This window comes from Salmo salar, chromosome ssa29 (assembly GCF_905237065.1).
Source record: "Salmo salar chromosome ssa29, Ssal_v3.1, whole genome shotgun sequence".
In the NCBI taxonomy this organism is placed as follows: Eukaryota; Metazoa; Chordata; class Actinopteri; order Salmoniformes; family Salmonidae; genus Salmo; species Salmo salar.
This window is the reverse complement of record NC_059470.1, coordinates 18,226,877-18,243,419: the sequence shown is the minus strand read 5'-3', so window position 1 is coordinate 18,243,419 and position 16,543 is coordinate 18,226,877. Positions and strand designations below refer to the sequence as shown.

At 43.5% G+C, this 16,543-nt stretch overlaps 1 protein-coding gene across 4 annotated transcripts in view; it reads right to left on the bottom strand.

Annotated features, from left to right (window-relative positions):
* hecw1a (HECT, C2 and WW domain containing E3 ubiquitin protein ligase 1a) overlaps positions 1-16,543 on the bottom strand; it is an 83,371-nt gene that overhangs the window by 38,053 nt on the left and 28,775 nt on the right. For all 4 annotated transcript variants that reach the window (XM_045710956.1, XM_045710958.1, XM_045710955.1 and 1 more), the window contains 2 exons: positions 16,197-16,272; positions 11,840-12,009 (listed from right to left, as the gene is read on the bottom strand). In XM_045710956.1, coding sequence (XP_045566912.1) covers positions 11,840-12,009; positions 16,197-16,272 — 246 coding nt within the window. The remainder of the gene's footprint in view (positions 1-11,839; positions 12,010-16,196; positions 16,273-16,543) is intronic.

Here is a 16,543-nt window from a genome sequence, read left to right as displayed (position 1 = left end):
AGTGTATCTTTGTTAGGTATGGCTTCTCATTGATGAAACCTTCAAAAGCACATTAGCTTTTCATTATTCTCTTGATTACAGCTAATTTACACTGAAATAAAGAGCCTTTATCAAGGTCAAAACGGCAGCATTGCCTTCTCCGATTTAACCAACATTTCTATAGCTACTTAATTGCACTGTTCCCTGATTACTAGACCTATTATGACCATACTCTAAATATTTTATAATTTTTTAAATATTAAAGGACAATGGAATGTATAGAAATCTTATGGAGTTTAGAGCTTGGATTAAGTAATCAATGTATGATAACATTGGATCTTGAAGGATAAGATCTTGAAATGTGCATTCCCTCTCCCTCTTTCCCTTACTACCTTTATCTCTTTCTCTCATTCCTTCACTACCTTTTTCTATATTCCTCTCCTCCCTTCCTCTCCCTTCCTCTCTCTCTCCCCCTCCTTCCCTCAAACCATTTCTATATCTCCTTCCTTGCATTTCTCTCCTTCCCTGTCACGCCCTGACCATAGAGAGCCCTTGGTTCTCTATGGTGTAGTCGGTCAGGGCGTGACTAGGGGGTGTTCTAGTTCAATATTTCTATGTTGGTGTTTTGTATGGTTCCCAATTAGAGGCAGATTGTAATCGTTGCCTCTAATTGGGGATCATATTTAGGTAGCCATTTCTCCCACTTGTGTTTGTGGGATATTGTTTGGTTTTGTGCTTGTTGCACCACGTAGTCACGTTTTGTTGCTTGTTTATTGTTTTGTTGAAGAAGTTTCACTGTAATTAAATATGTGGAACTCAACACACGCTGCGCCTTGGTCCGTTTCTTATCAGCACCGTGACATTCCCTCACTCTCTTTTTTCTTTGACTCTCTATGTTGCTCCGTTCCTCTCCATGTCTGGGCTGTCTCTGCTGCTGTCCGTGGTGCTGAATGAACCAAGGCCGGCGGCAGCAGAATCTGAGCGCTGTCCAAGGTGCTTAAACGCCCTCTCCCTCAGCCAAGAATCAGAGAGAGAGAGAGTGCCTTGAACTCCATCCAAACGCTAGAGAGACCGGAGGAGCATCCTGCCCAGTGAACAAGCCAGATAAAAGGCACCAGCTCTGCAGCTGCAGAAACTAACTGGAGTTTCATTGTAGAGCTTTGGTGGATTTGAAATGTACATAGGAGATGTAATGTGTGTGTGCAGTGTACCAGAGCACGGGTAACCATTGGGTGTACTATAACAGGGTTTGTGATGTTTAGTCCTCTGTGAAAGTGGATTTGCTGTGGTGCGTTCAATCAGTTACAGGTCAGTAGAAGAAAAAATGGCCTTGGCGTGGAGGACGGTTGGATGGGAGCACCTTGAAAGTGACCACCCGACCGGTTCATGGTTCCAGGGCACTGTTCCACTACTAGCCTGCTATCAGATTTCAGCTGCAGTGCCAAAGTGGAATACGCTGCTTTGGTTGATCTGCTTTCTGCTGCGCTTGAGTTGCTACTCGCACTAAAGACAACAACGAAGCCACTGATTCCTCCATGCACTGGCCTAGTTAATGTCCCTCATCCCCCCCCTCCCTCTGCACCACCCCTTAAAATCCAATCTGTAGCAGCTGAATGTAATTTGCACCCAGCAGTGTCTCTCCCTCTCCCTCCGCCCCACGGCTTTGTCATCCTCAGCGCTCCGTTTTAATTGAATTGAAAAGTACAGCTCTTTCCTGTGTCGGAGAAGATAGAGACAGAAAGAAACATACACATAGTTCCACAAGCACACTATGCACTGAGCAAGAAGAGGCTTCATAGCCCATGTGAGAATGTTTTAGCCTGAGACCCCTTTCTCTGTGAGTTTGACCAATAACCACTACACAAACAAACAAGATAGCTACAGGCCCACCAAAATAGATGCTGGGAGTAGACAGACAAATGAAGGAAGGAATAGGATAGAAGCAAAACTCAATCCATGTTTGCCTCAGTGTACTATCTGATGTGCAGGCTTTTTGTTTTCCCAATGATGGTAAATAAATAATGTCCATAGTATAGGTCATATATTTGGGTTGAATGAATCTCTATCGGAAGAGAGCTATAGATTTAAATTACAGTAAAGTAGAGCATATTGTGTGTCGTGACTCGTGAGTCATGACGATGCCTGCATACGTGCAAATCCATTTCCCATCCAGCTCTGCATTCCTCTGGCCTGCGGCCATCTGGGAGACTACTGCAGTGACTAAGCTAAGCACAGCACCTACTGTACAGTACAGTAAAGATGGTTGGCTGGCTATGGAATAGCCTCAGGCGTATACAGTTCTGTAGTATTATTGAGCCATACTGCTGAACCAGAGATGCTAAGCTAAGCTAACCTACCAGAAAACAAAAACATCCCTCTGTAGAGCAAAGTTCACAAAATTGTTTGTTGTCACTTAAAGCCTGGCCAGGGTGGTTAACCATTAAGATGGATCCCCTCAAGTAAACCTCCCTTCCTAATTTACAGGGTGCTGTGGAGGAACTGAGGAAACGAAAACATGCTCCGTGCTAGCTATCATTAGCCTACAGCCTCGCACAAACTTCATAAAGGGTAAACAAACCAAGCCACTTGAGAGAATACAGAAGTGTTTGCTGTGTTCAAGTGCCAGGAGCGAAGGAAATGCTTTGGTGGGATGCACAGAGTGAGTCATTCTCCCAGTTCCAAGCCGTCATATCACTTCTCGACTTTAATAAAGCAAAGTGTTAGCATACTGAGTGTTCGTGTAGCTTCCCTGATTAGCATGATTAGCGGGAGTGGCTGTCTCCCTCAGGTTCAGAGAGCAACACTGTCCCACAGTGGGGGGAAACTGAACGCACTCAGTGGTCCCAGTGATAATCGTGTTAGCCAAATAGTAGCAGCACACTCCAAAAATGCTAGGTCAGGGGCCGTTGCACTATTCTGAATGAATCCCAAATTAAAGCCAACTCCTAGAGCCAGCAGTTACATTATATATACAAAAGTATGTGAACACCCCTTCAAATGAGTGGATTTGTCTATTTCAGCAACACCCATTGCTGACAGGTATGTAAAATCGAGCACACAGCCATGCAATCTTCATAGACAAACATTGGCAGTAGAATGGCCTCACTGAAGAGCTCAGTGCCTTTCAATGTGGCACCATCATAGGATGCCACCTTTCCAACAAGTGAGTTCCTCAAATTTCTGCCCTGCTAGAGCTGCCCCAGTTATATAGATGTTCCTGAGTGGCGCAGCGGTCTAAGGCACTGCATCTCAGTGCTAGAGGTGTCACTACAGTCCCTGGTTCAAATGCAGGCTGTATCACATCTGGCCATGATTGGGAGTCCCATAGGGTGGCGTCCGGGGTAGGTCGTCATTGTAAATAAGAATTTGTTCTTAACTGACTTGCCTAGTTAAATAAAAAAGTTAAAAAAAATGTAAGTGCTGTTATTGTGAAGTGGAAACGTCTAGGAGCAACAACGACTCGTGAAGGCGTGAAGTTGTAGGTCACACAAGCTCACAGAACGAGACCGCTGAAGTGCATAGCATGTAAAAATCGTCTGTCCTCGGTTGCAACACTCACTACTGAGTTCCAAACTGCCTCTGGAAGCAACGTCAGCACAAGAACTGTTTGTCGGGAGCTTCATGAAATGGGCTTCCATGGCTGAGCAGCCGCACACAAGCCTAAGATCACCATGTGCAATGCCAAGTGTTGGCTGGAGTGGTGTAAAGCTCGCCGCCATTGGACTCTGGAGCAGTGGAAATGTGTTCTCTGGTGATGAATCACGCTTCACCATCTGGCAGTCTGATGGACGAATCTGAGAACACTACCTGCCCCAATGCATAGTGCCAACTGTAAAGTTTGGTGGAGGAGGAATAATGGTCTGGGGCTGTTTTTCATGGTTCGAGCCTTCCCAGAAGAGTGGAGGCTGTTATAGCAGCAAAGGGAGGACCAGCAACATATTAATGCCCATGATTTTGGAATGAGATGTTTGACGAGCAGGTGCCCACATACTTTTGGTAACGAAGTGTACCTTACTGATAGGAAGAAAACGGACCAGAGTTAAATATGTAATACAGATCCAGGTCCAAACCAGGTAGGAAAACCAAAAACAGCCCACAATAGTGACATTTAGAAGTATTTCTGTCCTTCTAACTTCTGTTAGCTGACAATCTCACCAGACACTACTCAGCAAACTGGGAATATTGACAGAACATTAGCTAATATTCCCCTTTAAGTTCTAGTTAGGGATTTAGCTAACAGTATTACGATAACATCCCAAAAACATTCGGCGAATGTTTTTGATAACCAAATCTTTATATACGTTAAAAAAATATTTTTTGAATGAAATATCCTCGGAATGTTCTCCTAACATTCACTAAAGTGTTGTGCACAACATCTTTACCAACCACCACAGATAACACAATGTACGTGATATAGCGACATGGCATTTTCATTTCATTAATAAGACATTTGAACAGAATTTAATTATTTAACTGTATTTTTTACACTTTATGTTAACAATCTGGGGTTTAAACCTGCACGATTTTATCCTCTGCGCCACCAGGGAGGCCAGTCGTGTATATAGCCATGGCAGTATGGTCAATCAGGAATCCCATGCTTCGTTTTTTAGCCTTCTTAGACATAACCAACCCAGGGAAATACTGGTCACTGAGTTATTCACCGTCACGTCACCCATCCTCTTTATATGCTGCATACTTCTGGTCCATATTTACAAAGTATCCAAGACTATGAGTGCTGATCTAAGATCAGATCATGAAAAATAAGCCAAGGGGGACCTTATCAAATGTCAAGAAGTATGAATTATATCAGGTGTGTTTTTCAAAGTTGAACAGTCAATTTCTATACAATGTTAATTTTTTTACATTTAGTCTAAATTCTGCATTTGACTGGATTTATAAATCTGGACAAAAACGAAGACATCCTCTCTTTTAGTAGAGTATACTGTATCTGAGCCTCAATTTCTTTTTTTTTGGATGGGGGGGGGGGGGGACATGGTGAAAGAATAGTTGGGATTGAACCTGCAATCTCCAGATCTGCAGTGAGATTATTAGCCTACTGTGCTGACAGGGGATAACTGTGGCGGAAGACCATTTTTGAGCTATTAAAATGTTCCCATCCGCTTCATACGCTGTCTACTTCTAACACTTTGTGATTTTCTTTCTTCATCACGTGTTGAAAGTCTTGTCACGTCTAAGAACGTTAAAAAGGTAGCACGGAATTCCTGATTGACCACACCGGCATGGCTACACACTGAGGAAAGAAGATGTAAAGCGGAAACCACAGGTAACGGCGTAAAAATCAGAGAGTAGAGAGCTTCAATTCACAGACACTGCACAGCGTATGCCTGCTTAACTGTCACCAGAATCCATAGTAAACAGTCGCGTTTGTTACGTTCACTATGTAGCCCTTGTGAATTATCGTTGTGTGTTCCTTTTGACTCACCTTACGTGTCCTACGGGAGCCACCGTACCTGCCTCCTGTTATGTTGGCTCACGAAGAACGCGAGGAGAGTTTGCTGGGTACGTGCTGAGCAACAATAGCAGAAATCATCAACTGAGTGCCTACAAACGGATTAACCCTTTCTCCCGTCCAGCCATTAACATTGCTGTGGTGTTCGGTGAGTCAGTGTGTGGCAATGCTCAGAAGGCATGAACGGCATGCTCTGTGCCTCATCAGGGGTTTGATGATGAAATGCCTTTTGCAGAGTCAGACAGGCCTGCTTAGTCAAGCGCTAAGGTAGCTACAGCTACAGTACGCGCCCAGTCCCGCCTCAGGAGGTACCAAATATGCCAGGCGAAATAGAGTGTGACAGGGGCTAAATACTACGGCACGGCCAGAGTGAGAAAGATTAGCCTGAGCCAGGGACAGGTCACGGGCTTGATTCATGACTGGGCCATCAGGACTGCATCACATTTTAAGCACTTCCCAAAAGACACAAAATGGAGGGATGGTATAGGACACTGCTATAACAGGGTGATATAGCCACAAAGATTGAAAGGATATGTACTGTATGTATATCCTATATGCTGTACATAAAATATACAGCACAGCAAACTAGTTTTATGGCATCATCAATGCTTACTGTTCCACTTCACAGGGCATAACATGCAACTTTTTTTCCTTCAATATGCACAAATGACTTCCTTAACACGTTCACCGAAATGTGACTGCTAAATCAATTATTCACACTGTGTGTGTGTTCCCTCCCTTTAAGTGCAGTCACCGAGAGGGAGAGAGAGGAGAATGACAGATCTCACATTACATCTGCATTGTTGGTGCATTAAACCTTGGACGAAAGGACACCCATCTCCACCACAGCTTGTGAGAGGCTACTCTTCATAGCCTCACCAGCAACAACCCATGAAAGGGAGACACCATGTCGACCACATGAGCTGCTGCAAAGCATCAGTGTTACTGTCTGTCTGTCTGTCTGTCTGTCTGTCTGTCTGTCTGTCTGTCTGTCTGTCTGTCTGTCTGTCTGTCTCTCTCTCTCTCTCTCTCTCCCTGTCTCTGTCTCTGTCTCTGACTCTGTCTGTCTCTCTCTCTCTGAGCGGGTGTGAGTTATGGCCACATGTATGACATGGCAGGCAGTATATTTCATTGGCGGCAGGGCTGTAAATCCTAAAGGACTTTTATGGCTGTGGAGATGACACCGACAGGAAGAGGGAGAGTGTGTAACAGTGATTACAGGAAAGCTCCACTAGTCCAGCATAGTCTGCAGTGCAGAAAGACAAATTCGGTAAAAAATTGGTCCACAAAAGCAGGATCCAAATTAGTCTACTTGGGAAGAAGCTCCAAGGTATACAGATGACGATTCCAAATGAGTCCACTCACTGAGAAATTCATCTATGGTACCAGGGGCGGAAATCCCGGGGGGGACGGGGGACACACGACCCCCCCATCCTGGGAAAAATATGATTTGTCCCCCCCAATATATCACTGAAACATAACTATGTAATTTAAATAATATTAATAATACGCAATGAAAGCAATTGTGCTGATTATAGACACTTAATAGCGCGTTTTTAAGTTTCAAAAGATTGCAACCCCCCCACCCTTTGCCTCACAATGGTTTGATCCACTGCCAGTTCCTTAGCTTGCTAGGTAACAGAGAGGTCGTATCTACTGTCTGAAAGGCACTCAATACACGTAACTGACGTGAGGTTAATCCAGTCAATCGCGCACACACACTAGCTGAATATGCAGAGCTAGCGCGCAAATATTAACTATTAAGCTAGCTAGTACCTATTCCATTTATGTGGCGTCGTCAAAGATGGAATCAGCATGCAGATGATGTAAGTTAGTGCTTCAAAGTCCCTGTGATAAGGTTAGCGATAAACTGAAATCCAAACTGAACAGAATTACACTCTCTTCTACCATTGTCTTAAATATATTTAATGGTCTCGTTGCAAAAGCTAAATTGTCGCAAGGGAACTTTTATTTATTTATTTTATTTCACCTTTATTTAACCCGGGTAGCAAAGATTATAGCAAACACCACTGAAACGGAATTGGTGCTCGCTAGCTTTGCAAATTCAGCTATTGTTGGAAGCCAGCCAATATGAAATAAACTATTAAAATTACAAAAGGTTGCAGCATATGTTGTGTAAATGGTGAACTCATACAGCTGTCAACTCTTGTCATTTTAATCCGTTTCACATTTACTAGCTACCTTTTAGATCAAAGCCCAAATAGAATGATTGAAGATGATAGAAGCCCATCTCCTACTGTAAATAACCTACACACTGCGTGTGTAGCCAGCCAGCCAGCCAGGTAGAAAAATGGCAGAAAAATAGAAGACGGACATCAGAGTATTTTTCAATACACCAAAACGCATAGTAAGAACCCTAGTAGCCTAATATCTCAAAGACTAGTTGATAAAATGTTCATAAGAAAGAAATGAAATTCTAATGGAAATGTTTCACAATGATGTCATTAGGCAGAGCAGGCAACAGATGGCACACAGACAGCAGAGTTGGGGACAGATATGCAGGGACAGACTGGCAGAGACAGGGAGTCTCAGGTAAGTTTGTTGAGTCTTTGTTTGGCAACATTATGAAAGGTTCTCAATTTTTTTGACTTGTAAAATAGGAACATAATTGGAAAATGCCATGGATACCCCCACTCTCAACTTAAACTGGTGACTGAACTAAGATTTGTTAAAGGCAATGGTATTGCTGTTGTGATTAGTTGTGTAGTTTTGGGTACCGGTAGTTAGAAGTATGGCAAACACCTTATTTCTTTGGTTCCTCAATATACATTTACCATATTACAATGTAGGCTATGTTTTACAGCACTACTTTTAGTGTCCCCCCTCAGGAATTGCTCTTGAGAAAATGTCATGTAATTGTCCCCTCCAAAGTTGATATCAGATTTTCGCCAATGTATGGTACAGAAGGTGCAGAAGGAAGTGGGTCGTTGGTGTGCATATAGACAGCATGGGTAGTCAGCATGGGAGCACTGTATTGATGTTATAGTTACAGTCTGTGGGGAGATAGCAGATGTCACTGACATGGCCCCCATGGAACCAATTCACTGAAGGGAATCAAAAAGGGATGGGGATATCTTTCCCATTCCTCTTGCACTGACCAGGGTTCCATATTTCCATCAGAGTTCATCTCTTCGCCTCTGCTCTCCGCCTCTTGAACACTAATTTGCTCCATCTCTCGCTCTCTCCCCATCTCTCTCTCCCCATCTCTCTCTCCCCCATCACTCTCTCTCTCTCTCTCCATCTCTCTCCCCATCTCTCTCTCCCTCATACCTCTCTCGCCCATACCTCTCTCCCCCATACCTCTCTCCCCCATACCTCTCTCCCCCATACCTCTCTCCCCCATATCTCTCTGCCCATCTCTCTCTGCCCATCTCTCTCTCTCCCATCTATCTCTCTCCCCATCTCTCCCTATCCAGTCTCTCTCTCCAGTCTCTCTCTCCCTCTGCTCCACCATAGATCTGTCTAACAGGGTGCCACATAGAGTCATATCAGGGTGCCACTCACGTTATCAATCCCTCATATTGTCACGTTCACAGTCCTCAAACTCCCTGTCATAGATCAGCCAAGGCGCAGCGTGCCGGTAATTCCACCTACTTTATTAGTGAAACCGAAACTCTGAAACAGGTGGAAAACGTGACGTTCTGGGGCTGCTCACAGGCAGCTACACAAAAACAATATCCCACAACTCAAGGAGGGAAAAAGGGCTGCCTAAGTATGGTTCCCAATCAGAGACAACGATGGACAGCTGCCTCTGATTGGAAACCACACTCAGCCAAAACAAAGAAATAGAAAAACTTGATTGCCCACCCCACATCACACCCTGACCTAACCAAACTAGAGGAAAATAAACGTCTCTAAGGTCAGGGCGTGACACATATCACATTCATGTGCATCAGTGACTTGATGGGACAGACAGAATGCTAACGCCATCTGTTCTGAGAGAGTCTAAACACCCTTTCAAAACCTGTTGCAGTTGACACCAACCGAAAGGTTGCTGGTTTGAATCCCAGAGCTGACTAGGTGAAAAATCTGTCTGTGCCCTTGAGCAAGGCACTTAACCCCAATTGCTCTGGATAAGAGCGTCTGCTAAATGACAATACAAATACTGCAAGGGGCCTGAGTGTCACCCATTCGTTCTTTGTATTACACCCATATTTCAAATCGGGTGGAGAGTGAGAATGTGGGTCGCCACCAAATGAACACCCCCACATTTGTAATGGAGTCCAGACCAACTAAGTTAGTGGGATAAGGTGGTAATGCACTACATGTAGAAAATTAATGAAAGGGGTTGTCTTCCATAACATGAAGATGACAAGATATTACTTTAACGCTTACCTTCTATTTGAGGTGAAACACATGTGGGATTGAAAAAACAAACAAAGGGAAGCAATTACTCCTAAAACATACCAGGTCAGATTCTTTTTCATCGCAGTTCCATTTTGAAATAAATGCATTACTGAAAATGTAAAGGCATACGGTGCTTTTTCACACTGTCAAAGTCACCCAGTGAGTTCCACAGATGCTGTGTGTTCTAGCTATGTGGGGTTTGGCTCGGTGCCATGGTCCTCCCTCGCCTCAGTGCTGGGGGATACACGGGCCAACCCACAAGGACACTGTGACGTAGATACAGGAAGTCCGTTCACTCTGTCACACGAGAACCGCACAGTAGGTAGTGAGGAGACAGAGAGGAACTCCTTAGCACACATGCGCACGCGTGTATGTGTACACACACGCACTTACACACACACACACCTACGCTGGCACACACATTCTCTTTCGGCTCTTCTGTAAGCCGGCAAAAATCACCAGTCAGTGTAACTGTGACATAAAAGGTAACTTTGACAAATACACAATATAATAATCAATCCACCAATAAATTAGTCAATCAATGAATATCTAATGGTTTGTTTTCTGGAGTTGGCTCATTGATCACAAATTGCTAGAGTGTAAGCCTGAGACTTCTCTTGTACAGACTACAGACTTAACAAAGTGTTACGACAAAATGGAGGGAGCAGAACGGTATGCGTTGAGAGCTGAAGTTTAACTGTTCAAAGGAAACTCAGCGGCAGCATCAAGGAACCCACAAAGACGTTGCTTCCCAGGGGCTCCCCTTTTCAAGTCTCTCTCTCTCTGCTCCGCGCGAAAAAGAGAAATAATCTCAATGTCAGACACGAGTCCTCGACAAACACACAGCGACACTGCAGCTTTCCCAATGAGCTGTGTTGCGGTAACGCACAGCAGGCCAATGAAACGTCTGACAGCAGTCCCAAACTTCTCCACCTTGATCCTGCTTTTTTCCCCCTTCCGGGACTTTGTTCAATGACAAATCCTTACTTTGGAAAAGTACCTTTGTTCTGGTGTGGACAAACATTTTGTTCCTAACCAAGTAGGTAAACTGAGCATGCACAGTATACAAACTAAGACAAAAAAATAGGTGGGGGAAATAATAATATCCCACAGGCATGCACCTCACACCAAGGTTTGAGTCTTCCCCTATCTAGAATCCTTACTTTGCACAGAGCTTTGAGGCCACTGTGTCAAATGCATTTCCCCGGCCAGGATCAACATTCTCAAGAACAATGTCTGCTAGATGAATTAGATGTACTTGCCAAATACTCAGTGTAGCAGAGACAGACAGTCGAGGGGGACACAAAATAGGGACACTTCCCAACCTGTCTGACTGTAGCCTGTCACCAACATTCTCACAGTTCCTACACCTTACATCACTTTCTTCACCCTATTCATGTCATGCATTTCTCAGATTTGCCTTTCAAAATGGCAGGTTCCCCCAAGCCCTGAGTTCAGTCATGTTCACAAAAGACATGTGTCAGGGTAGAATTAAATCCCCTTAACAGACTCACGACGCCATAGAGGATCCATCGACGCTGACCAAGATCTATTAAGGATGAACGCATTATCATTATCGAGTCAGAGTCAACACAGGGACAGGGAGGGAGAGGGCAGGCTTGTCCTCAGCTGTATGGCTCTAGAGTCTAGTGAACTAAACCAGGCCAAATGGTCACAGACACAAGGTCTTAACCATATAAAGGTCTGTAATAAAACTGATTTGGAATGGAACAGCATTGAAGTACTCAACAATCAACCAAGGGTATAAGCTATTTTCACGTCTACCTCCATTCTATATTGTATAGTGTGTGTATTGTTTTGTGACGTACACGTATAATGCTTTTCCCTTGCTGACGTCTTGCCATACCTCCCTGGGTTCAAACCTGAAGACACTTGAATAAACTGTGACACTGTCACAGAAACAAGGTACAGTTTCTAGAATACCCAGAGACCACTAGCAACCCTAGACCACTGTCAACCCTAGACCACTGTCAACCCTACCAACCCAGCAGTCAGACTCACCTCTCTCTGCCAAACAGGGTTGATGGTGTTACAGACAATGCGGGAGCGTTTCTCCTGGCCGTGGTGGGGCAGCGCGGGATAGAGGCTGTGCTTGCCGGGCTGGATGGCGATCTTCAGGTAGGGGTCAGGGTTGAAGAACATGCCCTTCTTCAGCCCCACCGCTTGGACATCTGAGAGAGAGAGAGCGAGAGAGAGTCATATAGACTGTATTCTGTAGTTTGAAGGGATGTAACTATATTCTCTCTAAATATTCCCTCTCCAGGATGGCAGGTAGCCTAGTGTTTAAGAGTGTTGGACCAGTAACGGAAAGGTTGCTGGTTCGAATCCCCGAGCAGACTAGGTGAAATATCTGTCAATGTTCCCTTGAGCAAGGCACTTAAGTCTAATTGCTCCTGTAAGTCAGACACAGTAAGAGTGTCTGCTACATTACTCTCAGATGTAAAGAAAAGGTTAGACAACATGGCTGACGTACAGTAAAAGCTGTTGGTTGGGCAAGAGAAACAGGAAAAAAAAAAGTGGGCCAGGAGATCCCCCCCTTTCAGACTGTAAGCGCTAGCTCCCTCTATTCCACTCCAATCAACCCCTCTGTCTGTCTGTCTGTCTGTCTGTCTGTCCGTCTTTCTTTAGTGTGAATAAATAGCGCTGTACATGCAGCACCTCTAGGGGGGTGACTGTGGTAGCAGACAAGGAGGACCAGGGGAAGGAGGGTTTGTGGATAATGGGGGACGGGGTACAGACAGCAGTCAACACTGGCCTGCTTGGTAGCTAAGTCGCTAATGCTCATATTTGTACCAGCATTTCTAAAGCAGTAGCAAGAGAGAAGTGGTTATGAATGAAATATATATGAGAACACGGCACAGTCAATGGCTAAAGACACACAGAGTGGCGGGGTCGAACAACGTATGTGCGTTAAAAGAGAGTGTGTGTAGCTTAACTGCGTGTGGTGAAATGTTAGTGCTCGTTTGGGGTATAGTTTCATTGTTTGAGGAAAGCTGGGATAGTGGCAACAGCTTTTACTCCAGGTAAGGGAGTAGTGGGCGGGAAAAGGAGGATACGTGAAAATACAGAATACGTTTCATCTTGTGGCGCCTCCCATTTCTCATAGTAACATCTATTAGCTGAACATTTACACAAATAACAGTTCTGGACTACTCTTCACATTATGTTGCCTTCTTACCATATAGTTACTCTATAAGTACTTCAATAACCAGAATGTACATGATGCAGAAAAATGGGTGAATTAAAACTGTGTTCAAATGACTAATATAGTTACTATGTAGATATATGTACTGTAACTACACCTTAATGCAAATTCCATATTATAACATACTAAAGTCCAAAGTGTGACCCCTTTATGTGCACGTGAAAGGATGGCCTTGGTTTCAGCTTCTCTTTAGAGAGCGACAAAAGGAAGGTAAATGTGGACCTGCGGCAGTCAAAGCCTTCACAGAGGACTCCTGAAGGGTTCCTGAAGATGAAAGCCTATATCGAACGCAGTCAGCGAATCAAACGTAGCATTCCAACAGGCATCTGAAAAACAGCTACATTTGGAAGGTAGCTCCAGATGCCCTATCCATAGCAATGTGAAAAATAGCTACAGTACAGATTGCCAGGGCATCAGTGACACTTGTGGGGGATGTTGAGCTGTGGAGGCATGGGCACAGTACAGTAGGGCCAGATACAACAAGCCCCAGGCAGTGCATGGGCGATTGGCTCTTAAAAGAGCACAACAACAAACACTTCCAAAATATAACTACACATTTGCTTTTAAAGAGAACTGGAAAGTGTACGTATAGCTAAGGACAAAGATACAGTTTATCCACCTACCAGAGAGAAAGGGAGAGAGAAACTGCATTGAAAGTTTTCGCCAATGCTCTTGCTCAAATAGATATAGACAAAATGCAAAGCTACAGACGCCTCCAAAATGTCAGTAGTGGTACCTTAACACTAGAACCGCCATGGGCCAATGGTCACTGACGTTTGATTTTGTAAAAATAAATAATAATAACTGCCCCCCAAAAAATTGACTTTTTGAAAATGTTTGTATTTTACACTGCACATTTGTCAGAATTTTGAAATCACAAAAAAACCATTTAGAGCCTTTTAACCTGTTTTTTTCACACCTATTCCCAACCTAACCCGCTAAGAAATGTGCTGTAGAACGTTGGTACCCAGCCAGGTGCTAAAGCCTCTCTCTCTCTCTCTACTCACTGAATGAATGACAAATGGATGAATGGGCCATAATTGTGCACCTTACTTCACAATTGAATTTAAATTAGGCCTAACTGAATGATAAGGAGGGTGAAGAGGTTGATTTAATTTAGTTTAGTGTAACGATGCGTTTGTTATGCCTATTTATCAGCAGCAAATCATTTGACAGCGCGCCTTTGGGGTTGATACCACTGTCTTTTACATTTTTCTTTGTAAAAAGAATCTGTTATGGAACTGTTTTATTTACCATAACTCTGATACTAATCAAATGTATTGTACGGGTAACAAAAACATTCTATGTGTTGCAATAGGCCTTTAGGATAATATAAAACATATCCTTGACTCTATCCAACTTGATGAGCGGGAAACAAACGATGCCAGTCAGCCTGCACAGCCGGCCCATCAAAACTACACCTAAACTATACCGAAACTAATTTCACACATAATAAAAGTTAGCCTGTAGACAAGTATCAGAAAGAGAATACCGTAAATTCCCGGACTATAAGCCGCAACTTTTTTCCCAGGCTTTGAACCTCGCGGCTTAAACAATGACGCGGCTAATATATGGATTTTTCCCTCTTTAAATTTGTTTTTCTCCAAAAAAACACATTCTGTGACGTGCTCAGTTTTTTGGCGGCATGAAGCTTTCATTAGACCAATGAAATTGCCGTCAAACAACTTTTTTGTTTACTGTTTAGATTACATCGAGCGCTCTCAAACTTCCCATCATTCTGATTATGGTAGTCATTTTGTAGTCACCCTCATCATGGCAAAGACACGGAGAAATGCGTAATGATGCAGCTTTCAAGTTGAAGGCGATTGATCTGGCTGTTGGAAAAGGAAATATAGCTGCTGCACGGGAGCTTGGTCTTAATGAGTCGATGATAAGACGTTGGAAACAGCAGCGTGAGGAATTGACTCAGTGCAAAAAGACAACTAAAGCTTACTGCTAATTTTTTATTTTTTGTTACAAGCCGTGTTTCGTTAAAGCCTATTTATTTTTGTTACAAGCCATGTTTCGTTAAAGCCTATTTATTTTTGTTACAAGCCGTGTTTCGTTAAAGCCTGTGTAAAGTTCATTTGTTTCAATGTACCGGTAGGCACCTGCGGCTTATATTCAGGTGCTCTTAATAGTCCGGAAATTACGGTATTCTGCAGCTTATATTACACTTACCTTTTTAAGTGTAACTCATAATTCAAGAGGTGCAGCTCTAATTCCAAATGTCACTTTTTCAAAAATATCTGTGCTGTCCATGCATTCAGCACATGCCCATTTGGCCAGCAACATTGCTCTGGCTACTAAGCAAAAACTAGTGACATAATACAATTACAATTACATTATATTTATTTATGCAATTCATCCTTTACAATTGTTCATGCACTGGTGCTTTTGTTCAGGAAAACAGCAAATCACTTCACCCGCGCACCTGGCTGGTTATATTATTCTCTTTTTAGTTTCTATTTTGCCAAAATAAGCTGTAACTGGACTTTATTAATTACTATAATTCTAGTACTAATCAAATCTACCAACAAAGTTGATCAAATGGATTACACTAATGTTTTTATTGTAAGGGAAACGAAAATAGTCTATAGGCCTACGTTTTCCCTAGGACTTTGTAGAATTATACAAAACATATCCTTGACATTACCTAAACAAATAACTATTGATATAATTGTTTTAAATGGATATATGTCTTCATGCAATTAATCCTTCATAGTAGTTTATGCACTATTTATCAAGTGGTGGTGCTTCTGTTTGCGCACCTTGGGGTTGATTTGCATCTGATGCATATGCTAAAGGTGCGCCCGGCAACGTTCTCTAGCGGGGACTTATAGGCTGAAAGGCCAGGAGGTTCTGGTGTTAAAAAGCACAGCTTTATGCATTGTTGACTATACCCTCTCACGCTAAAATGAAACATTGACAATATCGACACAAAGCCAGATATAGAACCAAAACAAGGGAGCGTCTCTCCTTGAAGTCTAAAATAGACCACGTTTAGAAATCAACTGACTGACATTGAACCTGACCTTCTGAACTAAAATAGACCTGAAGAGAAAGAAAGAGGTATCAATGGTGCCAAACAGAGCTTCTCCTGTCCCATGTGACATCCTGTGTTTAAAGAGGGATGGAGGAAGAGTGACTCACCTGAGAGAGAGAAACTGATGAGCCTTCTGTTGCCAAGACTCTGTGTGACCTCCTGGCTGACCACTGGCTTCAGCACCTGTGTGGAAAGAAACAGAGAGAAAGGGAGAAAAAGAGAAAGAGCAATGAGAGACAGACAGGAACAGGGAGGAAGGAAGCGACATTACAGTAGGGAGTGAGTTACATGCTGTACCCCCCCCTTACCTTCCCTCCCCCTCTCTTCTCCTCCTCCTCCTTATCTGTCCTGTCCTGTCTGGGAAGTGAGATCCAGTATTTCAGGGCCATTACAATGGACCTGGCTGAGGGCTGGGGGATCAATAGCCTTGCATTCATTAGGGCTCAATTGATCC